This window comes from Astatotilapia calliptera, chromosome 18, assembly GCF_964374335.1.
Source record: "Astatotilapia calliptera chromosome 18, fAstCal68.1, whole genome shotgun sequence".
NCBI classification, from domain to species: domain Eukaryota; kingdom Metazoa; phylum Chordata; class Actinopteri; order Cichliformes; family Cichlidae; genus Astatotilapia; species Astatotilapia calliptera.
In genome coordinates, this window is record NC_137439.1 from 6,826,494 (window position 1) to 6,853,520 (window position 27,027).

Sequence of the window (27,027 nt, forward strand, 5' to 3'; positions counted from 1 at the left end):
AACCAGGTTAAGATGTTTCCCGCCAGGATGCTCTCTATGGTGCACGAGTAAAAGTTCCTGAGCACCTTGGAGGGCAGTTGGAAGTCTCTCAAGCGTCTGAGGTGGTAGAGACGCTGTCGGGCCTTTTTCACCACGGTGTTGATGTGACAGGACCATGACAGGTCCTGCGTGATGTGAACTCCGAGGTATTTGAAGCTGTCCACTCTCTCCACTGGGCACTCGTTGATGACGGGGGTCTGGTAGTTCCTCTCCTGCTTAGTGCTGAAGTCCACTATCAGCTCCTTTGTCTTACTGACGTTTAGAAGGAGGTTGTTCCTCTGGCACCAGTTCTCCAGATTCCTAATCTCCTTCAGGTAGGCCGTCTCGTTGTTATCAGAGATCAGGCCCACCACGACGGTGTCGTCAGCAAACTTGATGATGGTGGTGGAGCTGGTAGTGGCCACACTCACATCTCCCGCAGCAAGCTTAAACATTTGAGAGGTTGATCGCGCAGAGAATCGCTGAGCTTATGTGAGTGCGTGTGTAAAACCAGCAGCATATATATTTTAGTTCTGCTGAGCCAAATAAGACAGGTCAGGGTGAAGAAGTGACAGCCAAAGAAAAGCTTACCACAAAACGGAGAAGTTATGACAAATCAGACTATAAGGCAAAAAGAAAGTGCAGCTTTATGGTTTCATGGACAAAATAATTTCTGTGGCTGCGATATGACGAGCTAAATAACCAGGGCTGCACATAAGTGGTCCGCAGGTGCGCATTCGCTGGTTAGGGTTAAATTTAAAAACTGTACTTTTGAGTTAAAATATATATTTATAATTTTAATAAATGACAAATTAAAAAGGCATGAACATTTTTTTTGTATCGAAAAAATATCGAACCGTGACACCAAAGTATCGAACCGAACCGTGAATTTTGTGTATCGTTGCACCCCTAATAAAACACCCAGCACGCCCCTGCGGGCGGTTTATCCTTCAAGCTCGGGTCCTCTACCAGAGGCCTGGGAGCTTGAGGGTCCTGCGCAGTATCTTAGCTGTTCCCAGGACTGCGCTCTTCTGGACAGAGATCTCCGATGTTATTCCCGGGATCTGCTGGAGCCACTCGCCTAGCTTGGGAGTCACCGCACCTAGTGCTCCGATTACCATGGGGACCACCGTTACCTTCACCCTCCACATCCTCTCGAGCTCTTCTCTGAGCCCTTGGTATTTCTCCAGCTTCTCGTGTTCCTTCTTCCTGATATTGCTGTCATTCGGAACCGCTACATCGATCACTACGGCCGTCTTCTTCTGTTTGTCTACCATATATATATATATATATAGATAGATAGATAGATAGATACCGTATTTCCCGGACTACAAAGCGCACCTGAATATTAGCCGCACAAGCTAAAATCAGGGGAAAATCCTGTTTTGTACATACATTAGCCGCACCTGACTAAAAGCCGCAGGTGTTTCAATGTTGACTTATCATATGTAAGAGAATATGCACAAAGCTAATTGTCAGGAAAGAGATGGCTGTTTGGAGACACATCTCTTTTATTAATATTTTGAAAAACAAGTTATGGGTACATATTTGCACAACTTTTTAGGTATATGTACAAGTAGCGGTAATTACAAGTACGAAACATGTGCTGTGCTTCAAAAACGAGTAACAAATGTAGTACATAACAATAACCTACACACCAGAAAAATAGATTCAGACTACCTTTTAGGCTCAGGTGGATGGATGGATGTTTTCACACTTTTCCACGCTGTCAGATTCCACCGGTGGAGTTGAGCATAACTTGCTTTTCGCAAGTTTATTGCCGCACACCATCCACGACTCCCGCTGAACGTGTAGCGCTACTTTGAAGTTTGTTTTTCGAGCTACTTGTACGGCACTATGTTGCCTGGCGGATGGACATGTGACCAACATACCACTCTTGAACCCCGATACTGTGTGTCTGATCACATGCCCTTCCGCCAGGCAACGTAGTGCCGTACAACAGCGGAACAAACAAAACAAATCGTCTTACGATATGACAAAAATCAGGGACAATCCATAGAAAAGCCGCACCTGACTAAAAGCCGCAGGGTTCAAAGCTTGTGCAAAAAGTAGCGGCTTATAGCCCGACAATTACGGTAGGTAGATAGATAGATAGATAGATAGATAGATAGATAGATAGATAGATAGATAGATAGATAGATATAAGGAAAGAATGAATATTTTTCATTTTTACAGAATGCAAAAATTCCACATTGACATTATGTCATTATGTGTCCATAAACACAAACAAATACACAACTTTCCAATCCAGAAGACTGATGTTTATCACACAGCTTTATGTCAGATAACATGCTGACACATAACTAAATGCTGCACTACCTTTAGAGCAATAGTTATCTATTGCTGCAGTGTTTGATAAAAACCCATTCAGCTTAGTGAAAGGGATTTCGTGACTGTGGGACTGTTATTCATTTGTCCATATATCTGACTTTACAAATAAAATGTAATATGTCATTTTCAACTACTTTTTATTTGTGTTTTGTAGCGAAAAATATATTTATGATAAGATTTGCTGAAATCAACGCCGGAATAGAAGCAACGTCTTCTCTGTGCTTATTTCTTGTACTCATTTCTTATTTTGTTTCTGCTCGTTGAAAATTCCCTCCAGGCTGATGCATCTTGCTGGTCCCAAAAAACAATTTGAAGTTGCAAAGAAGATTGTATTTCAAAGTGCTCAGAGACAGAACAAACTATGTTTTTAGCTCACATGGCATTGCTGCTGCAGTGAGATGTAGTTCTTGACAAGACGAGCAATTACCCTGAAGCTAGGACCAGAAGAATAATAGCATATTAAAACCCTATTCAGCATAAGTCTGACAGGGTGGCTGTTCTTTGATTCAAGGCAATTATTTCCTCATGCCTGTAGCTGCAGATCGCCAACACGCTAATGTCAGCAACAGGAAAACTCCCACAAGTTCAGTTTAAAAGAAAAAGAACTTGATTCAATATTGTTTCATTAGACACTTAACAGCCACTTCATTAAGTATGCCTAACAGCACACAGTTGCTGCAAATTTGTTGGCTACAGACAAATTTCCCATTCCACCACATCCCGAAGGTACTCTATTAGATTGTGATCTGGTGACTGTAGAGGCCATCTGAGTACAGTGAACTGATTTTCATGTTTGAGATTAGTCACATGGCACCTTATCTTGCTGGAAGCAACCATCAGGTAGGCTAAACAATGCTCAGTGGATACTAAATAATCAAAAATGTGCCAAGAAAATAACTCCCACGGCATTAAACCACCAGTACCAGCCTGAACTATTGGCACAAGGTAGGATGGATCCATGCCCGGATCTCTGATGGTTTGGGGGTGCATTCGAGCCATTGGAATTAGCAGCTTGCACATCTGGAAAGGCACCTTCAATGCTAAAAGGTATACGTGGGTTTTAGAGCAACAAATGCTCCCATCCAGATGACACATATTTCAGGGAAGGTCTTGCATATTTCAGCAAGACTGTGATAAATCACATTCTTCATCTATTATTATCACACCATGGCTTTGTACAGTTTTAGAAGAGTCCAGGTGCAGAGCTAGCCTGCCACTAAGTCCAGATCTTTCAGCAACTGAAAGCAATTGTAATGAAATGAAATGAAAATAGGAAAAAGAGTACCCTGGACTGCTGAGCAGCTAGAATATTATATCACACAAGAATTGGATAATATACCTCTCCCAGAAGTCCTACAGCTGGTCTCCCCATTTCCTAGATGTTTATGGACTGTTTTTAAAAGAAGAATGGATGCTTCACATTGTAAACATGCAACTGTTCTTACTTTTTTGAGACATGCTGCTGCCGTCAAATTTAAAACGATCAGATGTTTTTTCTTAAAATTGTTAACTTTCTCAGTTTACACATTTGATTGGATTTATTTTCTGTGTCCCACTGTGAATAAAACATAAGTTTATGGGATTTGCAAATCATTGCACTGGCTGGGAGCAGTGCAATTTAACTAGAAAAAGCACCACACGGATTCTTTCCGTTATGATACGGTTAGGGATGGGTACCGGTGTCCGGTGCCATGATGGCACCGGTTCTGACATAAACGGTAGTAACCAGACCGAAAAGCAGCGCACATTTCGGTGCTTTTTTTCCTGAGCTGTGATACACTTCTAGCCAATCATTTTACGTTTCCGAGGATAGTAAGCGGGTCCAGGTACGTGCGTTCTTTTATGCAGAGCTACGGATTAAAAATGCCCAAGGCCAAGCGGTCAAAAGTCTGGCTGTACTTCACAGCAAAAGATGCAAACTCAGCAGCCTGCAACAAGTGCTTTAAGCTGATACTGTGATACTGTCAAAGGAGGTAACACCTCAAATCCGATGAAACACCTGGCGACGCATAGCGTTTTTTTAAAAAGCCCAGAAATGCGCCGTATGATAGCTTGCTGCGAGACCTCACACCGAGTGCATCTACTGTGCGTGGGTTGCCTGTTATCGGACCCGGAGTTAGCAATATCCCCCAAAAAACCCGAAGAATAGAGTCCTGGCCCCTAGCCCTGCCAGTGTAGCAGAAATGATGACGGATGATGATGCAGCAGCAGCCGTTCTTCTCTGCGTGAGTAGCTTAATGTTGTTAGTGTGTAATTTACGTTGAGTAGGCTAACCACGTTATTACATTAATGCATGTAAGGTGAACTAGCAAACATCATCATAGCTACATGCGGCTGTCCTCTTGTTTGATGGCAGATACTCCCTTCACCCTGGCCAAAAAGGCTAAAATGACCAAAGAAAAAGTGGAAAACAGTTAAACATGAGAGGTTTTGGACAAAGTTTGTGTTTTTTCCATTGTTTAAGCGCTGCTTCCAGCCAAGAGTGATACCATAAATCCCCTATAGCTGCAGAAAAGGCTAACATTGTTATCTTTTTACAAAAAACCAGCTGAACATGAGAGGTTTTTGGACCAATTTTGTGTTCTCCATTCTTTAAGCACCGGTTTGAGCACCGTTTGAGCACCGGCACCGTTTCAAAAGTACCGATTTGGCACCGGTATCGGATAAAACCTAAACGATACCCATCCCTAGATACGGTTGCTACAGACGTTGCCTCATGTTCTTTTAGAGACACTATGTCTTAAGTGTCTTAAGCTTAAAATTGAGCTCATTAGTCAGGTTTGTATTTTTTTTAATTAGGTGTCTGAAATAAATTAAGTTCTGTGTAACAGTTGGATCATCTACTGTCTTACCAGGCTCTGTGGTGCAATGGATAGCACATTGGATTGCTATTGGTTTGTGTCAGATGAAATTCAAAGATTGTGGGTTCAAGTCTCACCAGAGTCACTGTACTACAGTGAGGGGAGAAACTTGTTCCTGCTACACGGAAACCTAGTTTTGGGGTGGCTGTGTGTAGGTCAGGTGGTAGAGCAGATCACCCACTAATTGTAAGGGTTGGTGGTTTGATCTGTCTGCTCCAGTCTGCGGGCCAAATATCCTTGGGCAAAATACTAACCCCAAGTTGCTCTCCGATTAACCTATGAGTGCGTAAGAATGTTAGATAGAAGGACTTACATAGGAAAAAAGAAAGTGAATGGGTGAGTGAGGCAAGTTGTATAAAGCGCTTTGAGTGCGCAGTTAGAGTAGAAAAGCATCATATAAGAACCAGTCTATTTACCCACGATATTTCATTGGCTCTTATTTCAGACGGAGAGTGGCAGCCTCTTCACCAAGCTTCTCGCCTACCTTGACAAAAGTTCCTTCACCGGACCTCCCCCAGCTAAAAACCATTATGACGATGCCAGTCAAACACCCAGAGGGCAGCAGGTGGGGCTGGAAAACGTCCAGAGTCGGACTAGCGAAGTAGGGGTGGCGGTGCAAAAGAAGGATACCACCCAGTCTGTAGAGGAGCTGTTGGAGGTGGCAGGCTGGATCAAGGAGGTGGCACCCCCTCCTGCTTCTCTCGTGTACGATGAACCTCACAAGAAGACGATGCACGTTCCTGAGCTACAGTTGGACGTCAAAGCCAGCAAGATGAAGAAAGATGATGATGTCTTTGGCTATGTCATCACCGACACAGAGTGAGTACAGATTTAATGATGAACATGTAAAAGGCAAACTGCAATTGAATTTTGAAGGAGACATATTTGAAAATAAGTGGATGAAAATTAATGGGTAGGTGAATGGATGGACAGTATTTGAAGAGTAAAAAATCAATCAAAATTACAATTCACTTTGCATTTATCATTTATTTTCAGGTGAAATAAGTACACTTTTACTGCTTCCAGAAATTAGAAAATAATATAAATTAAAAGGGTAAGTTGCAGCCAGGTGCTGTAATGAAATGGAGCTGATTAATTGATCATTAGAAAGTGTGACAACTACTTCTATTAAAGCCTCTGTAGCATTCAGGCGTGTGTTTACACAGTGCCACGGGAGATGCTGTTTGAGCAGATTCACCCCAAAGTCAGATTGTGCAATGCTTAGAAAAAGTTCCATCTCAGACTCAATAGACCTCTGTTAGAATATTCAATGTTAAAGTTCTTGACAGTAAAATTAGAAAAAGACTGAAGAAGTACCCGTGGTTTGGAAGGGTCCCCTAGGAAAACTCTTTACTTTAAGAAGAAAATGGCAACATGGTTTAGGTTCGCAAACCACAAGACTTCTGGAACAATGTTCTTTGGTTCAAGGAGACCAATGCACAGTGCCACAGCATATCAGCAAACACTTCATACCAAGTGTCAAGCACAGTGGTGGAGGAGATTTGGGCTTGTTTTGCAGCCACAGGACCTGGGCACCTTGCAGTCATTGAGTGAACAATGAACTGTGTATGTCAGTGTATTCTAGAGTCAAATGTGAGGCTATCTGTCCAACAGTTAAAGCTTGGCCCAAACTGGGCCTTGCAGTAGGATGATGATCCTGAGCACATTAGAAAATCTACAACAGAAAAAGAAGAATTAGGGTTTTGTGGCAGCAAGTCCAGGTCTCAAGGTTCCTGAAGTGCTGTGCATAAACAAATGCTAGGAAACCTCACTGAACTGAAGGTTGGCTTTTTCATGGAAATTTCATAGCATGTCAAAATAAAAGTCTAATAACAGAAAGCCAGATGCTTGTTCAGTTTGAAAGGCAACATGTTCTAACTTATGAATCAATGTTTTTTAGTCATGTGGCTGAAATCCAACTTAACTCTGCCTTTATGTAGGTCACCAATGACCCACTTGGATGTTGAAGAGGTTGGAAAATGTAGAAAGTAAAATTTTTTATCTCAATTTTCAAAATGCATATCTCGAGTCTAGAGCTTATACAGAAACTTTCTTTCACCTTTGTTTTGGGTAATCCACAGTAGCGATCAACCAGCTTTTTTCACAGTAGGTGAAGAAAGAAATGTGCTTTCCACGTGAGAAATTGCAAACCCTCGTTCTTTGTCCCTGCAAATTTTACCCAGAATGCAACAAGAGCACACTGGACATCTTTTTCCTTCTTTCTTACTCACACAAAGGACAGGGTCGTTTCCATATTGATTCCTCTGTTCCTCAAGTCTGAGGTTGAAGTTCTTTAGAAATCCTCTTTCCTGTGTCTGGTTTTGAAACTCCTTCATGCTCGCCTTTCAGCTGAAGCGGGTGTAATTCTGGCTCAAGGTCTTTGGCAAGTCTCTTTCTTTTTGTCCTTGTTACTCGACACTCTGAGCTATACAACAGAAGAGCCTTAAATGTTATGTTATAGAGAAAAAACATCTCTGGGATGTTGGTGTGGAGGTCCTACTCAAGGCTTTCATATGCTGAATGAAGGAGTTTTTATTTAAGCACAATATGATGTCCGTTTTAGTCCAAGCTTTTTCTTTGTACTTACTTTACGTTACTCAACTGTAGCATACAGATCATTACAGTATAAATAGGAAACCTAATTTCTAATCACCATGGTCTTCAAAAGCCCCATTCAGTAAGGTTGAATGATTCTTCTTTACCCATAGAGCCGCTTAGTGTCACATCTGCTCTTGAGAATCAAATGTATTTATGTTTTACAAGAAAGAGAAATTCTAAATTAGATGACTTGTGTTTATGAAGTGCGGAAAAATTTCAAGGCAATAAAAAGTGTCAAATATGCGAATGCAAAATTAAATGTTGCAATGTTAAGGCGCTTTGGTTGTAGCTCATGAGCACCAATCGATCGTCAATCTTAAGGTCAGTAGTGTAATCCCCGGCTCCCGTGGGCCGGTGCGTTGAAGTTTCTCTGGGCAAGATCCTGAATGCCAAAGTGCCCGCAGTGTATCCGTCAGGGTGTGTGCATTATAGTTAGAAAACACTTAAAGACCTTGTAGTGTAAAGCTGCTCAATTACTTTTCTATTTACCGTTCAAATGTTATTCCTCTCCTCTCCAAACAGACCTTTGATAACTGAAGTAAAAATACTGTGACTTTAGCTTAAACAAGACTAGCCTCAGCTACGGCTGCTTTCCGCATGTGAGAAAACCTCTTGGTGCTAAAATAAAGCGTTATTTCTTAGTTTTGTATTAAGTGTTTGATTTAGACTCACCTGACCTCCCCATACATCATACACAAGTATAAACATTGATAACACAGGACAAATGTGTGTACTACTGACTGACAGATTTATTACTTATAATTTGTTGCTATCTGCAGACGGTACCTCAAGGTGGGGCTGCAAAAGGATACCTTTGTATCCCTGCGACGGCTGCAGCATCTAACAGTATGAGATGAAAGATCTTATCAATGGGTTAGATTTGTATTACTCTTTGTTTTCTGTAGATTCTCTTAACATTTTAACTAAATATATGGTTAAAAGAACAATTACAAAGCACTGGGTTTTCTTCTGTGGAGCCAGAACCAAGTTATTTTTTTTAATTTGAAAAAACTTTAGCTCACAAAAGCTCACAAAAACTACTTTGACAGTGTTGCAGAAATTCTGACGGCAACCTTTAACATCATGGTTGAGCTCCTGTAACTTTATGAAACGGGCTCAGAGGCTGCTTTGCTCTGATCCTAGGTGAACAGCTGGAAGGTTTAAGATGTGTTCAGTCACTTTTGCACCGCAGATGTCAGAGTCTTCAGTGTACTCAGCAGATTCCTCTCTAACCCTTTACAGTGACTCTTCAAAGTGACTCTTGACATTTCTATGAGATTGCTGAACTTCAAAAGAACACCAAAGTTGTCCTTGACAGTTCACTTTGTGTCAAACCTCTTCTTGAGAGTGAAGTGCAGCATCAACCACAACATGGAAAAATGCCACTTCGCAATGTGCCAGTAAGAAAAAGGCCCTTGAAAGAATGTCTTCTTGTGAAACAAGCCATCTTCTGAGCCAGACTAGTCTCAGTAGCCACATCTTTCCCCACAGCTTTTTGTTTGAGCAATGAGAAAACCTTGGACATTTTTCCTTGCTACGTCTGACTACAGGGACAGAGTGATGAAAACGAATGTATTAAACCAAACAACAAGCAGAAGATGATAAAAACAGAGGAATGCAGTGAGAGTCTGGGCCACCAGTAGTCATCTCTAGCTTTTAAAGAACATCTGATTTGTGCTGCCAGGTACCTGACTGCTCCATGTCATACTGTGATTTAGCAGTAAAGTCAGCAAGCTTTAGGGTTTCTTTAGATCAAAGAATCCAGTAATATCTCTTGATACTTTTTAACTAGTGGCAATAACAAAAACTATGTATTAACACCATTTAATGTTGATACATAATTCACAGATGCTTCTTGTTTCCTCAAACATGGTTGCATACAGTACTGTGCAAACACATCATTTCTCTGAGGTGACATTAGACATTAGGGAAATGGGAAATACATGCAGCAGTTTATTGAAACATGTAAACACACATGGAAATATGGTACAAAAGAAAGTCATTAATTGGTATGACCACATTTGTTCTTCAGCCTGAACTCTGGTTCTTGAATTAGGTGCCTTTTTATTCTTGAATGATTCACAGATCAGTGTTAAGTAGCTTAATAAGACATCTTTAAAAGATTACAAGAAAGTCTGGATGCTTGGAAGCAAAATACTAAGAAATAAAGACTTTTGCTCAGTACTGTAACTCCTTCAACACTGCATTAACCAAAGGCACACCTAACTCATAATTTAAGAACTCGCAGTAAAATTGTTTAACTCAACAACCATTTTTCCTCTTCACTTCAAGCTGGGCCGCTGAATGGCTGTGAACTCTAGTGAATGCGTTGCTGAATTTGAGGTTGTTTGAATAAACGTTTTTCATATTTTGGCTTAAAGCTACTGAAATGCTCCGTACTGAGGTCGAGTCCCTCTCCAAAACAAAGCTGTCACAGTAGGAATAAAAATATATGAAATGCAGGGCCACATGCGAAACAAGATCGATGTGATGACATTTTGGCGCAGCGTCTGAGGTGAAAGCTGATAGCAGGAGCATCCTGGTGGTTTTAGAGTATCATCTCCTCCTGTGGCCTGGGGAGGGGAGGAAGAGGAGGAGGAGGAAGAGGAGGACAGGGTGATTCATGACAGCTGGAGGAAAACACCTGGTGCTCAAGACGCACACACGCACGCACACACACACACACACCTGTTTTCATATCTTAGTGAGGATATCTGATTGACATTATGCTTTCCCTAACTCTAAGCCTAAAAAATGAATGCCTAACTCATGGGGACAGGGACTGGTTCCCACAAGTATAGTAGCGTGCCAATTTTCTGTCCGCACAAAGATGTCTAAACATGTACTCACACACACACACACACACACACACACACACACACACACACACACACACACACACACACACACACACACACACACTCTAATTAGTACTTTGATGTAAAAATATGCATAAAAAGCTCCAGTGTAATTCCTTTAATGATAATCTATAATTTGATGATTTGATGATCAAATTCCAGCCAGAATTTGTTGCCTTAACCTGAACCTGTTATCTAACTGTTATCACGAGTAATGTTTCCAATTACTCGTGATACAAGTCAAAATCTCTGTAGACCATCGGAGGTTTCATTTTTTAATTAATTTTTTAGTTTTCATTTTCTGTTGGCCCCATATGTATTTATATGTTATATCCAGAAATTCACAGAAATTGTTTATTCTGACGTCTCTGTTTCTATTTTTCATGCCGCTGACTTGACATTTGTTCCGTCTTACCGACAGCATTCTCCTTAGTTGTCATTATTACTGATCACACTTAGGCATGACAGTCTGCCTGTACTGGTTTTCTCCTGATTCACTCTCATGTACTTGCTGAGGCAGCTCATAGTAGAGTGATCAGTGGAGAAGCCCTGAAGGGAAGGGATGTCTTTGATGTTTGAAGAAATAGCCTTTCTTTTGTTCAGTGAAACCTCTGGCTTTCCTATTACTACATGCAGCAATCCTCTCCTCAGGCGCTTCTGTCCCCAAACAACAGGAATCCGACTGGGGTCTGCAGAAGATAGATAGATCATATTTTCCTGGTGAGCAATATACTCTGGACTACTCGAATAATGACCAAGGAACCTTTATTTACACGTTGGAGTGAAAAGCGAGCGTAACTTTCTCCATTTTGGACCATCTGTTTCCTGGAAGTTTAGTAGTGTCCAAATAGTTTGTCCTACACATGTGTTATACTGTGTGAGAAAATACTCACAAATACACAAAAAATGTTTGCAGGAAGATTAATTGATTTTGCTGTGAATAAACTAAATATTAGACATTTAAAAGGTTTGAGAGGTTTGAACTTAGTAGTACTTTGACTACTCTCACGCTGAAAATAGTTATAATAACAGTTTGAATAGTATCAGCATATGAATTTGATATTCGTCCCCTGTATATCACCAGTAGTTACCCTCCTCTACCTTCATGCATTCTAAGTAGACTGTTACTATCTTTTGTAAACAATGATAAGGCGAGAGCATTGTGTGGACATTTAGCAGTACTGTTATAAAACCTGGTGGTAAATGTTGTATTAATGCTGCCGATGTAGCTTTGTAACATGTGCATTACACTTTAAAATTGATGCTTTTTAAATTTTAAAGTCCTTAAGCTCAAAATAAAAAACAATGCAGCTGTTGATGGATAAATGGATTGATGTGAAATTATATTGCTATCTGAATCTGGAAAACACGGTGCCAGCTCCTGAGTTGAGGCGTATAGTACCTGTCAAGTATCCATCGCTCCCTACTGATGCTTAAAATGGAAAACATAATTTGATATCCAAATTCGTTTTTTCTTGTCTAATAAAACATTTGCACAATGTCTTGTGCTAACCCTGCGCAGTAGATGTTGAGACATGAAAACAATGACCACTAGACGAAAGGTCATCAAATGGGGTTTATACTCAGGAGTCCATGGATATCTTCATTAAATTTCATATTAGATCATCCAGTAATTGTTTAGACTTTTTTAGAGTAATAGAATTCAGGGTAGCACAGAGAATAATCCTGTTGTTTTTGTGTATTTGTGCAAAAGTTCCTTCTCAACTTTGGTAATTATTGCCTTTGGATTCAAAGTCATTTGTCCAGCTGTTGCTCCATCAAAAAGCCAGATCATCATCAGATGAGCAAGTACAGGCCTGTACTTGCTGCTGTACTGTTATCAGTTTCCATTTTCCCTGAAATTGTGTAAGAGTGAGATGGAAGGAAATATAGAATAAAAATAATCAAAGCGTCTCTCTGTGAGAAGAAATCCTGCCGAGGCAGGCTGTCGTATCTGAGTGGGATCATAACCCAACACCCTGCATGCTGCAGAGCTAATGTAAAAGCTGCTGTGAGGTCTCCATTGTAGCTATCAACACTCAGGATCTGCAGGCAGAGCGATCGCTGATGTCAGATCTGAAGCAGCTGCTCTGCACAGTGAAGACTGACTCAGGCTGTGGGCTGTTGAAGCTGCTGTCTGCTCTCCAGGCTGAGAGGGGAGACAAATCACAGGCTGTCAGTACATTTTCATACATAGCAAGTCTCATTTTTATTAACTGTAATTCAGCCACATTCAGTCATTTTCTCTTATAGTCAAAGAAAACAGTTAAACTCATGATCCCTAAGATGTTAAATTCTGTAAACAGCTGCAATTTATTTATTTTTATTTGGATTTGACTCTGAAGCTGACAGTCATATTTGATCATAAATGATTGTTTATTTGGTCACATGTCCAGTGCATGTGAAATCATAAGGCTAGGAAGACACCTAGAGTAAAGATTTTAATATAGAGTAAACTAAAAATGATGAAAGAGAAGAAAACATTTTTTGGTTGAAATCCAGCAAGTGTTGGACATCAAAGTTCAAGATGCAAGGACGGAGACAGCTGCTAATTTTTGTAATTAAGTGCATTTAAAAATTGAGTGATTTGCACAGTTTGCAGCAAAACTCTTTCTCAGCTTAAGCTGTATTTCCAGAAATGTGCAGATATCCTGCAGATGTCTGGAAGCGTCTGCTTTCCTTGTTTGAATTCCACAGAGGAGACTTAGAGGAGGTCAGATGAGTCCACAGCAGACAGCAAGCAATTAGCTTGGAGTTGGGATATTGAGCTTTAATTATGGTCTCACAGATGCAAACACATGCCACGCACAACCTCTCCCCGTCCCATTGGCCCTAAGCATGCACAGAGGCTTTGGTAATTTAGTGCTTAATTTGTTATTCCCTTATTTCGCTGCCATTATTCTCACGGTTTGGTGAAATGTCAGTGAGTTTCCCCGTCTAAATTTTACTACGTTATCATCAAAAGCAAAACTATGTATTAAAGAAGAGGTCATTTAAAGCCAAATTGATGTTTTCGTGTTTCTTAACCTGTCATGAGTCATGTCTGCATCCCGTTATATTCTTGTTTTATTTTGAAAGTCTTGTTTCTCTGTTCATTGTGCTTAGTGTCACGATGTGATTCCAGTCAGCTGGTTTTCCAATGTGTTTCCACTTCCTCTGATCACCCTTTGTGTGTACCTTTGTGTGTATTTAGTTTTTGTGTGTTGATTCAGTCGTTGCCAGGTCGTCTGTTTGGTTTCACGTCATGTCTCAGAGTTCTTCTTACTGATCAGGTTCGTGTTCAGTTTATTTCAGTTCCATGTCTCTCGTCACAGTTTTCATAGTTATTTAGTTATTTCCCAGTTTAGGTGTCAGGTTAGGTTTTGCCATGTTCACGCTTGCTTTGTTTTTGTGTTCACGTTTTATCAGCCAAATGAACGGCTCGCCTTTTGTTTAAACTCGGTTCCGTCTCCTACCGTGTCTGCATTTGGGTCCCACTATTCACTCAAAACACAGTCAGCTCCCTGCTGACCGGGACATAATTGACATTGCATGCTTTTTGGATTGGCATTTCTGTTGTCATAGCATTGTTTCTTTAACTACACCTTTTGTGTCTGTGTTCTTCGCCTGTTACTTCTAGTCACATCCTATTTTATTTTGGTAATTTGTTTTCCTTGTTGGTTTCCTTCTGGCTTTTTCCCTCCTCAAAAATTTGCCTTTACCTGCCTTTAATGGCTTCACCTGTGTCACATTAGTAGGTATTCTTTAGCCTATTTTTGCCTCACTTATTTCCCTTGTGCTCCTTTAATCGTTTAAATCTTTGCTTTAGTTTTACCATTTTATTGAATTAGCTTTTGTTTATTCCCAGAGTGTTTAGTCACCTTTTGTTTGTTTACAAAAAAGTTTTGGATTCAACGTTTGTTCCTTCACTCACTCATGTCTGCATCTGGGTCCTCATTCTGATATATCAAAACATATATATCATAACATGTCTAAGAAGTTTTCACACTATTAATTTGTAATGTCAGACACATAAGGCTGCACAGATGGCATTCTCATTTATAGAAGCATAGATGTTTCCTTCTTAAGTTACTTTAAAAATAAAGAAAAGAAAAGTTTGCTTTTGAAAATATCCAGTAAAGAAATTTGTGTTGGGAGGATTACATCAGCTTTACTTGATTTAAAGTAGTTAAAATCTATTGCTGTAGAGTATGTGTCAAACAGTATGAGCCAATGCCATTAATATGGCTGTCTATCCAAAAATATGCATATATGCCAGAACAGCAGATCAGGGTTCAGGATGAAGTGTTTTTCTCTTCTTTTAGATCGAGGTAATCCTCAGCTGTGAACAAAACAGGTCGTTTTTGTTGTTGAATACTGCCAAAGTAATTTTATGTGCTAGAAAATGCTGTAAAGCATAAAATGATGGAGCGGGCAGTGATATCAAGCTTTCTGCCTGTGACCTTTGTGACCTCTTCAGCGTTCACCTCGCTGGCAAACGGCACTTCCCACCTCTCTATCTCACACTTATCTGAACTCACCTGGGAGCTTTGTGGAAAACTGCTTTTGTCTGTATTTTCTGGTTCAGTCCTTCAACTAGTGGGTTTAATGATCCAGTGATATGTCTGGAGAACTTCCCCATGTCCAGTATGTCTTATAGATCAGCGGTCCCCAACCCCCGGGCCACAGACTGAGCCATTTGCTACCGGGCTGCGAGAATTGAGGCTCGGGTGTGAAATTTATAGTTTTCAGGGTTTTTATCATAATTTTTTTAATCGTTTTATTGTTAACTCTGTTTCCCTGGGTCTTGTCCCGTGTGTTATGGGTAAGTCTTCTTCTTTTTTGGTACTGGTTTTATTTGTTGTATTTATCCACAACACGGTCCGTGAAAATATTGTAGGACATAAATAGGTTGGGGTTGGGGACCGCTGGCATTTAACACTTTGCTCTTCATCTCCATACTATTTACGCTCAAGTTCTCTGCCATTCACTTGCCTTAAGAAATGTCAATTAAACATTTATCTTCAAAGAATTTACTTTTAATTTTCTCTCATTTCTACATAAACCAGTTCAAGCCTTACCTATTCTGATAGCTTTGCACGATTCATGCTTCAGAGTACTCTTCAGCCCCTTAGTTCACTTTTTCTAAGACTCCACTAACATGGGCTGAGGGATCAGTCAGTGACCCACTGGAAACCAGAGCGTGCTGAAGAAAAATGTGAATTGCTGGAGGCTGTTTGCAGTTACTGTGAAATCAATTGCTGAAGCACCAGTGACATATTCCTAGAGACTAGTCAATAACCCCACGACAGGCTGTCTAGGGGTTGCTGGCAGTTGCTAGGTAAAACTGGTTGTAAAGATTTATACAGTGTTGTGCTGGAAAACTTTCCTTTAGTCACAGATTACCTGTAGTTTGCATGAAAGATCCCGACTTGTCTGCAGCACTTGCTCTGCTTAGCGAGCGGACATAAACCGGAAATTGAGACTGTTCATGTTTGCAGATAAGTTGGTGTCTTCCTTTCACGGAACAGCCAGCTGAGGCATTTAGATGCTAATCAAAGCAATCACAAAGACGTTATTTTGTGCACCACAACCTTTCGGATCAACTTCACCTAAACACAGCCAGCAACCTCCAGCAACCACTCATCTGTTTACACCTTTCTTCTGATTGGCTCCTCCTTGCAAAAAGATGGTTTTGGTGGTAGATGGGCGGGGCCTATGTGCTAAAACCTACAGCTGTTTGTCTAAAATAACCATATTAGGAATATCACCAGTGAAGAGCAATCTACAGAAAATAAGGAAAACCTTTAAAATTACCTGATACATCACTAGAAGGAAAAATAACTTGTTTAAAGCCTGTTTTTAAAAACAAATTGCACAGTAAATTGCACCTGTTGTATGTTTAACTTTTAATTTCTGATCCCTTCTTCTCTTCCTGCCCTGCACTCTTCTTCTTCATCGTCATCATCAGTGGGCTCCAGACAGACGACGGCCTCCACCTGATGAAGATCCTGGCTAGAATGGCGAAAATCCAGATGACTGATTTCGCTGAGCTCTCGTATGTACATCTGTTTTTTTTTGTTTTTTTGGGGGTTTTTTTTTTAATCTTCTGGTTACACAAAGCAGTGCACTCACTGTGTTAATGCTGCTTTTTCTTACTGGAGTCTGGGGTGAAAATCACAGTCTAACCTAATGTGATTTTTTTTTTCTCTAAGCTTAAATATTTCATTTTCACACTGCATTAAAGGAATATAAAAAGAACCACAAACTGGCACGTTTGCTGCATTTGAGGCTCTTAATAATCCGCTCCTATTGAGAAATGATCAAGTCACACCTGTTCCAGTTCGGATGCCAATAAAGAAAGTCTGTTTACAACAGAGCTAGAACACTGGAGGTGACACGTTTCCTGCATGCAAGCAAAAACCCTGAAATAGAAGCTGAACACTTTCTTATTGAAATAAAGCCTGTCGTTCAGTGATCCAGAAACAACTTAAGGCTTCACATCTAATCACTGCAAGTTTGTGGAGTAAATATTTCTCCCAGTCTGATTCACTGGTTTAAATAATGTGTCGATCATATCTTTAAAAACGGAGCAAGAGAATACCACGAATTGACCGCAAAGTTCTTGCAACTTGATCATCAAATCTTAATCCACATGTTGAACCACATGGTAAGGATATCCAGCCAAGTCGGGGATTTGTTCACTTCTTTTCTTCTTGATAAAACACTTTAAGTCTCAGTGCTCAAATTTATCATGAGCTGCACCACAAAGATCTGATTTAAGCCCCCATTTATTTCCATTGTATATTCTGCCATTAGATCACATTAGAAGTTTCAAAACCATTTCCAGTAATCTGTATGCCGATGACGCTCAACTGTATCTCTCATACAAACCTTATGAATTATCAGTTTTAGTTGATTGGTTTAATGCAACTAATAGTTGGATAGCAAATAACTTTTTGCAGTTTAATGAAAACAAGACAGTCTCTTATTTATTTATTTGCTCCAATTATTATTATTAGTATTAGTAATTAGTATTATTCAAATTGGACAGTGTCTGGGCTTTTTCTCATTCACTGTAGATGCTAACGCAAAGAATCTTGGGTTAGCTTCCATCTTTGACTTTTAAGAAATAGTGCTAAACTCAGGACTGCTGTCTGAAAAACTGAACTGGAGATGCTCGTTCATGCCTTCATCCCCTTCCACTTAGATTGTAGTAATGCTCTGTCTAAAGCAGGGGTGTCCAACTCCTGGCCCAAGGGCCGGTGTCCTGTAGGTTTTAGATCTCACCCTGGGTCAACACACCTTCAAGACATGTTGAGGAGGTAATTTAGCCATTTAAATCAGCTGTGTTGGATCACGGACACACCTAAAACCTGAAGTTGGACACTCCTGGTCTAAAGCATCTAATAATCTCCTCCAGTCTGTCAAATTCTTTTGCAAAGGTTCTTATGAATTCTGTCATGTCTTACCATTGTTAAAGCATCTACACTGGCTTCTAATCAAATGTAGGTGTCAGTTTAAAATCTTGATTCTTACTTTTATGGCCTTTATGTCCAGACACACCCAGCCTCCCTTCCGCTAAAGATGGAGCAGTGTGTGTTAGCTCGAGACAGATGATTCTGTCATGTTCCTTATCATCAAACTACTGTAGAAGACAAGCGAATATTGGATTAATCTGAGCAGTACGAATCCTAGCTGGGAAGACATTGTTGTTCTGTTTTTTCCATCACTAACCACTGTGTCCCTGAGGGGTCATTTGACTCATTTACCGGCATGGTTTAGCTCTTTTACAGGTAAATACAATGATTAATACAACTTAAAACCAGGTCCTTATTTACCCCTTACTACGAAATCGTCTCAAACTTGTAACTATCCCCACTACCTGCCTAACTCTTCATTTTGCTTATCTTTAAACCAGTTCTTCGCAGTGTGTCTTTGTTAACGAATTTGTCCTCACAATCCAGGTGCGCACACCCACAATTCAAAGCCTCAGCCATGTGTTCTGTTCTAGAAGCTAAAAATAAAAACATTTAAATGCTTACGATGTCGTTTAAAGCTCTCTTTGCCCTGTAATGTAGCGGCGCCTCTGGACATGTAGTCCTACCAGCTGTCAGGCAGCCAAACCGCTGAATAGAAATGAGAACAACATCAAGAAAACACTTCAGTATTTTTCAGTTCAGCAACACTTCAACCTTCTAACAAACCAGAGACCGTATGAGCAAAGATCTGTAGATGAGTCACAACATCCATAGTCTGCTTTACCGTCTCAACAACAACCATTTCGTACCTGTAGGCTGGAGTGGGCAGCAATTTTCTCAAAGGGCGAGCATCACATACTAAAACTCTTCAAATATTCCCAGTAGAAGATGAGCAGCGTCGGCTGCTCCACAGTTACCCTCCAGCATGACGGATCAGAGAGGGCAAACTGGTGGGATCAAAGCAGAGTGGCAGAAAGCATTAAAATCAGAAGTGGGGGAAAAAAAAGGAAGGGAAAACAGTGCCCTTACAGACTAGGAACCCAAGGACGTCGCCTTATTTTCATTCTGTCAACATTTTTTCCTGCTCTGAGGGGGTAATAAAGCAATGAGCGTTGTTGGTCGACGGTATTGACGTGTTAGAGACGAGCAGCCGTTGACTACAATCATTTATTAATGAGAATGAACTCTGCCTGAACTCTTTCTCTCCATGTGTCTTTCTGTTTTTCGATCATTCTGTTATTCGTTTCTCCGTCTTTGCCTCTACCTATTCCTATTTCGTCTTCCCTCCTTCAGGTTTCTGCTTTCTTAGTTTGTCTCAGTCTGTATGTCCTTTCTATATTTCTGTAAGTAACTTTATGCCCCCTCAGCACCTCCTCACTTTCTCTCCCTCCCTTTCAGTCTTTCCCCTCCACAGGTGACTTTGCATGGAGTATCAATTGAATTCTCAATGCTGTGAGCTGCAACAGCAAAACAATTGCTACTGTGGGGGTTTGGATATGAACACACTGTTGGGGATTATAGCCAGCCTACAGACGGTGTTTGCTGTATTTTATCTGTGAATAAACATGTGTCTGGTCACAGTTAAATAGGATTTTACAGCCTGAGATTGATCATTGAAATGTGAAAATAGGTGAATTGCAAGGTTAATTAAAACTTTGATCTCCTGACCATTCCCTTAATTGCTGAGATCTGAGAACATTGAGATATTGCTAAAAACCCGGAGGTCCGCATCTTCCGAAGGCTCTTTATTACACAAACTAACCCAACTCAGGGTTCACTTACTTTTTTACAGAAATTTGAACCAATAAGGAAAAAGTATGCCTCTGGCACCATTTTCTGAGGTAACCAAAGAGATGAGAGACATCTTCATGGAATATGGTACTAGATGAAGTTAGGATAATGGGCAGGGCTCCCCCAGGTTATTTTTTTTGCTGTACTGAACTGCCATTCCACAGCACTACATGAGTCAGTCGACACTGAAATAAACCACAACAACAACATCCATCTCTTTACCGAATGTTCAGTGCTCTTCAGTCTCGTGTAAATATAGCGGCAGATTGCACGTTGATAACAAATACAGCCTGGTCCCGGTCCACAGACCGATTGGCTCGAGGACCGATTGGCAGGCAGAAGGCTCATAAGACAACTGGGACGTGACGTCAATGTAGGGATCCTGACAGCATTGGAAAATAGATGCGATGAAGAAAATCGAACACTTGGAATAGCAAATACTCACACGTCCTGCAGACGAATAAAGACGCAACTGAGCAAACAGATCTTCAGTATTGAACCATGACTTCATTCAAGGCCATATTCAGCAAATGGAGATTGATCTTTTGCAGTGGCTGTTCTGAAATTATCTGTCAGATATCTGCCTGATTATTTCCATATGTGTTGTGTTATAATGCAAAATTCATTCAGTCTTTAGGCCTCAAATAACATTGATTAACACAATCTAATGCGTTGAGTTTACCTAAACTCTGGTCTGTGTAGTTTTCTACAGTATATTGGTAACAGTTATACTAGTCCAAATGTGAAATTGTCAACTGTTTATTTCAGATATCAAATCCTTAAAGGTGACCAAACTCAAAAAACATCAATCAGTCACTAATCTACTCCCTTTGTTTTTTTAAAAATGAGATGGTGAGATAAAAACCTGTATATGAATTCTCAGTCTGTGTTGTAAAAATGGTAGAATGAAGAATACTTCTAGCCTCAGTTGTTCACTTTTTCGAGTGTGGTGCACGATGGGCACAATATAATGTAACACTCAGCTGAACAGGTGGAAAAAGATAAAACTGAAAGCTCCGGAAACAAAACAACGAAGTTTACTTAAAATGCATTTTCCTTTGAAGTTTAGCGCGAGGACGCTAATTCACAGTTTATTTGGTGCTTTGTAGAATTAGTTTGGATTATTTGTTATCTTGTTAGTACAGCATATTTTTTGGTGTTGGTTTTTCAGTTCATGTTGGCTGGTGTTTGTCTTCTAAGAGGTGAAATTTTGACACTGTTAAATGGATAGAAGTACTAGGAAAGCATTGCTTTTTATACTTGCATTGTACAGTCTAACTCCATTCACTGTTGATAAAGCAACGTCCAAATTGAATTGAACTCGGCCTGGGTTGAAGGGAAGCAGAGAGAGTAGGAATCCATGTCTACAGTCTTCTATTTGTGAGAGTGTGTGGACAGGTGGGGATTGGGTGGCTTGGGGTCGCATGATTCACACACATGCATACCTACACACGCGCGCACACACACACTCTTTCTCTCCACCCCCTCCGCTTGGCCCCCGTCGTTGCTTGGCACCTTGCCGTGCTGCTCGGCTGCTGCATTGAGTCCCTGGGTGGCCCGTACTGTTCCCCTGTTCTAATGCACCTTTTGTCTTTGTTCTCCTATTCTGGGAATGAAAGAAGGGAGCTATACAGTGGGGAGAGTGATGGATAGGAGGCAGAGAAAACGAGAGAGAGAGAGAGATACAGAGAGCGCAAGGGAGGCAGAGAGAGAGGGAGAGAAATCCAGGGGTCTCTTTTGTTGTGAGCGCAGTGAAAGCCCAGCAGGGGGAGCCGCCTAGACAATTTGTCAGATGCACCACGCTTATTTTCCAAGGCTGCCCGGCTCCTCGCCACTGTGGCAACAGCAGTCACCTTAAATGGAATAAATAAGCTCAGGAACATAGGGCTCAGACTGACACTAATTTCTCAGCCTGCCTGTGGTTTCCAACACCATACTCTGAAACCGCACTAAAAACTGGTGGTTGCAGATAGTTTAAAAATATCCATTTACTTGTATCCAATATCATATTTCCCATTGCATACATTTAATGATAGAAATCTCATCTTATTCTGTATGCAGTCTTTGTAAGTTATCCGAACACCTTTTATGGGACCGTTTTTTCCATCAAATGCAAATACGAGTGAATTATCCCTGCTTTTAAATTTACCCTCAAATACTTTTTACCTTATAAAGTATTGTGGTATTTAAACAGCTTTATTTATTATATTTAGGTAAACTCAGTCCTAAAATAAGATGTGATATTGCATTAGAAATAATTGATATAATATCCCTCTAGTTCCCTATTTCGCTTTGAGCTATAAAAGTATTTGAGATAGCAGTTGTAGTATTTATCTGTTTGAGCTGTCGGTATAGGTGATAAACTTGTAGCTTTTTCTTATTTGCCTTAATGTCTCGTTACAGTAGTGTGGTAGAGAGAACATGCTGTATTATTATGGGTTTCATAGATTATCTGATTTGCTTTTATCAGTTTGAAGGACAGAGCGAGGTTCTGTGGTTCTCTGAGAAAACTTGTATAGCCTTGGGAGGATTTTTTTTCTTTATTTGTATCAGCAGGAACTGTAAGATTACATATCCTGTCAAACATGGCATATAGCACTGGCCTAGCTGAACCTGCACCTATCAGGTCAGTTTCCTTAAACCAAAAAAATCCTTGAAAAATAATAATTTTTTTTAAAGCAGTACAAATGTTTAAGTGATATATAAATTTATAACCTGTGGAAATGTCCAGCTGCTTTATTGAGCCATCTTAATTTAAAAAAATACTACTTCTGGGTTTTAAATACTTTTGATCCTTCTTGGTTTATATTTGATGAAGTTTGTTCAAGTGCAAAAAATCCTTAACTGTTTCTATGGGAAGTTTTCTACTTTTTTTTTTTTTTTTAAAGTAGAAAACTTCCCATCTATTCTCTTCCGCTTATCCTTATCCAGGTTGTCGGTAAAGGGGGTTTGGTTTTGGTTCATTTTTTGTTTTGTTGTCAGAAAAAATATGTTTGCTATTAGAAGCTGGTGTTAAATGTTTAGTTCCACGAACTAACTTTATTTTGCAGAGTCCTGTATCTGCCCCTCATACACCTAACCTCTATCCACTGCGCAAACTTCATCCATTTACCATGCAGGGACACTGCAGACACCTTACACAGCCTCAGCAGCTTAGTACAGCCCCAATTCCAGAAAAGGCTGGATGTTTTACTATTTCATGAAAAACATTTGCTCCTTTTAAATTTGACAGCAGCAACACGTTTCAAAAGGTTGGTACAGAGGAAAGGCTTAAAAATTAAGTGGTACTCAAAGGAAACAGCTGAAGAAAAATGTTCCAACTAATTAGGTTAATTCGAAATATGTCTGTAGTATGATTGGGTATAAAATTTTATCCTGTCTTCCTTCTCTCTCAGCCTGGTTCTGCCGGAGGTTTCTTCCTGTTAAAAGGGAGTTTTTCCTTCCCACTGTCGCCAAAGTGCTTGCTCATTGGGGGTCATATGATTGTTGGGGTTTTCTCTGTATGCATTATTGTAGGGTCTACCTTACAATATGGGGCGACTGTTGTTGTGATTTGTATAAATAAATAAAATTGGATTGAAAAAGAACATCTTAGAGAGGCAGAGTTCCTCTGAAGTAAAGGAGGGCAGAGTATCTGTAATCTGACAAAAAGGTCTACATATTTTCAGAATAACGTTCCTCAACATAAAATTGTTAAGATTTTAAATATTTTATCATCTTCTGATACATAATCTAAATATTCACAGAATCTTGGTGAAATCTCTGTGCACTAAGCAGAGAGCCAAAAATCAATATTGGAGCCATGCCACTCTTTGGATCGTTGGGTAGGACTGCATTTAAAAATGAGGATGATTCTTTAATGGAACTCATTGCACAGACTCAGAAATCATTGTTCTGTGGACACATGAATCAAAATGTATAGTTCTTTTTGGAAAGCATGGAAAGGACCATCCTCAGGACTAAAGTGGAGAGGCACCATCTGGTTTGTTATCAGCCCTCAATCAAAGGCCTGCATCTCTGATAGATTGTGGGTTCATGAGTGCCTATGGAATTAGCACCTTGCACATCTGGAAAGGCAAAATCAATGAAAGATCATTTGAAAAGATATACGGAGGTTTTATATCAATATATACTCCCATCTAGATCATGGCTTTTTCAGGACAAGACTTACATATTTTAGCAAGACAATGGTAGACCACATAATGCAGCTATTACAACAGCACGACTTTGAAGGAGAAGAGTCCAGTAGAACTGGGCTCTCCCACAGGTCCAGCAGCTGGTCTCATCATGTCCCAGATGTCCAGATGTAAACATGTCCCTGCCCTGACTTTGTTGACATGAGTTTCTGAAATCAAATTCAAAAAGAATTTCCTCAGCTTAAACATTTGCGTGTTTCCTGTGTTCTGCTGTGGATAAAATGTAGGTGTTAGGGAAAATATTCTAAAACACTTCTTCAGTAAAGACTCAGAGAAGAGAAACACACAGAACTTCTTGCTAGCAAGGGCAGCCTCCAGACTGAGACTCGCACTAAGAAACTGCCCCAATCTTTATTTATACTTCAGTAGGTGTGTGTGGTGTGTGTGTGTGTGTGTGTGTGTGTGTGTGTGTGTGTGTGTGTGTGTGTGTGTGTTGCTGATCAAAGGGTCATGAGAGCACAAAAGGTACATCCTTTGTCAGGAAAGGGGGTAGTCTCCCCCACCCTAGATAACATGGTGAGGAAGTCCAGCAGTTCATCTATATGTAAAGAAGCACTTAAACTAAAACAGACATAGCTACGTTAATCCTGCCGTAAAACAATAAAACAAGGTATGAGCTCTCATGCTCCCAGACGTGGGGGTGCATTCCTGGGATGCACCCCAAGCCTGCAGCCTGTTAGAGATCACACACAATTAATTATATGCCTCTAAGTATACATGGTTGAATATTTCCTAATACAAATAACTACATGCAGTATTCTACCATATGCAAACTTATATCACTAAAAGATTATACTGACTACTAAATACAATTTTCCATTGACAGTAGGTTTGTGAGATTTGCAAATGATTGCATTCTCTTTTTATCTATGTATATAGTGTCCTGACTTCTTTGAAATTGGATTCGTATATTAAAACAACAAAAGTATCTCTGAACAAAGTAGTCATCGACCTGTGAAACCTCAGCCACTGAAAAGACAACAAAACTTCCCTTTTCTAACAATTTCCTCTCGGGGCTGCAGCCAGAGATCAGCAGCGGTTCGACGAGCCTCCAGCAAAACTTCCAACACTGGCAACGTATGAATCATAAAAGTGAGCCTACACACTGTGCCAGGACACAAAACAAACCTGGAGAGTGACTCACACCCTTACATTTCATTTGGAACAATTCAATACTGATTAGATAATACTGACGGTGAGCACTTTCAGCAAAACGGCCTTGGAAATGTTTTTAGCTGCCACGTTGGCCTGGTAGTGGTTGAGGGCAACGCGGTGAGCGGGAGGGAAGTGCTGATGTGGGTGGCTTCTCGGAGCCTTTGACTGTAGCTGGCTGCCGAATAATGATGGCTCTTGTGTAACCATCAGTGAGTGTAGACTAGAGGTTTAAAAAAAATTATTTATTTTATTGAAACATGAGGGTCTGGGTGATGTAATGTCTGTGTCTGAGCTGAAGGTCCATATCTAAGAGCTGCCACTAGGAGGAGAGAGTGGGCCTGAACTGTCTGGATGTGAGGATGATGATGATGATGATGATGATGACAGACTGGATACAAACTGAGGCCATAGGTGTGAACACTTAGTGTTTTGTATCATATTTTATATCATACCTTTTTAAGAACTGTCACAGCGTTTGGCACAAATCAACAAAATCACAAAGGATGTGTCTCCCTCAAAGCAAGCAAAGTGAAATAATAACTCAAATAATAGTGAATGCGTTCAAAAGCCGACACTTTCTTTTCCTCCAACTGTGAACATTAAGGTTCAAATGAAATACCTCTATCTTATTTACCCCTTGGGCACTTGACAGAAAACTCACACACCATATAAACTTTAATCTGCAGCTTCTGTCCTGCAGAGTCCTTCCACAGTCCTTTTTCTGTGCTAAAATAATCCAACTCGTTATCACTTCATGTTCGATATGCATATACATTTCAGTGTGTATTATGGTCTGTATGCAATTTTTTTTTTTCTTGTCTTTAAAAAAAGTCATTATATTAATGTCATTACTCTTGATGGTGAAACTGGAGCTGTTCATATAGTTTGACTTGACTCTGACACATCTGAGCATGATTGTAAATTTGTGCGTTCTAAGTAAATGGACAGTAAAAACAACAAGTTAACACCAGCTCTATTTCCAAAGTGTTTTTAAGCATGTGGTCCACACATTTGTAGGTTTGAGTTTCTTTTCCTTTATATTTTTTCGGCGAATGATTTTAGTTCTTTGTGTTTTCTGGCATTGTGGTTTTCGCCCTTAATAGTTGTAGTCATAGTTGTGTAATAATGTAAAGTAGTCCTGATTCTCTCTGTGTTATGTCAGGTCACCTGCTACAGTTCCTTTCAAGTTCTCTGTGTTCTTGTGCTTAGCTAGTTTCTTTTTTCCCCCCTGTTGTTATTATTATTATTATTATTATTATTATTATTATTTTTGTAGTCTCTGGTCTCTTAGGTTCCCTCTTTGAACTGAATCCTGACAAATGCGACTGCTCATAACTCTTAAATTTTAAAAGTCAGCTGACTAAAAAGTCTGTGTACTTCTCTGACTACTGCAGAGAAGTATCATATCCTGCACAATAAGGGTTTTATTTTTTAAACAGAAATGCACTTCTTTCTTTCTACAACAACAAATGTTTCTATTGCACTTTATTTTTAGAGTTTCTTGTTGTTGTTGGCTATTTCTAGTATTTATGGTCACATCATTTAAATATATAGTGCTGTTTGTTGTTTTCATCTGAATGATGTGATGGCTTTAAATGTTATCTAGAGCATTAAAGTCATTCAGTGTGTAAAGTACTGTGTAAGCTTTTACATTTCTTAATCACTAAATTTGTTTGTTTTTATACTGTTCTATTGATTTATTTCAAGATTTGCCGACCTTAAAAATATGATTTTAGCT

General features: G+C 40.0%; 1 protein-coding gene and 1 non-coding gene across 2 annotated transcripts in view; both read left to right on the forward strand.

Annotated features, from left to right (window-relative positions):
• The window catches only part of LOC113010403 (receptor-type tyrosine-protein phosphatase N2-like), a 215,930-nt gene that overhangs the window by 47,838 nt on the left and 141,065 nt on the right, over positions 1–27,027 (forward strand). Inside the window, exons 9-10 of the mRNA XM_026149408.2 lie at positions 5,677–6,050; positions 16,638–16,724. Coding sequence (XP_026005193.1) covers positions 5,677–6,050; positions 16,638–16,724 — 461 coding nt within the window. The remainder of the gene's footprint in view (positions 1–5,676; positions 6,051–16,637; positions 16,725–27,027) is intronic.
• Positions 5,225–5,316, forward strand: trnas-gcu (transfer RNA serine (anticodon GCU)). Its single transcript is given in 2 exon segments — positions 5,225–5,261; positions 5,281–5,316. It is a non-coding gene; the product is annotated as a tRNA-Ser (tRNA).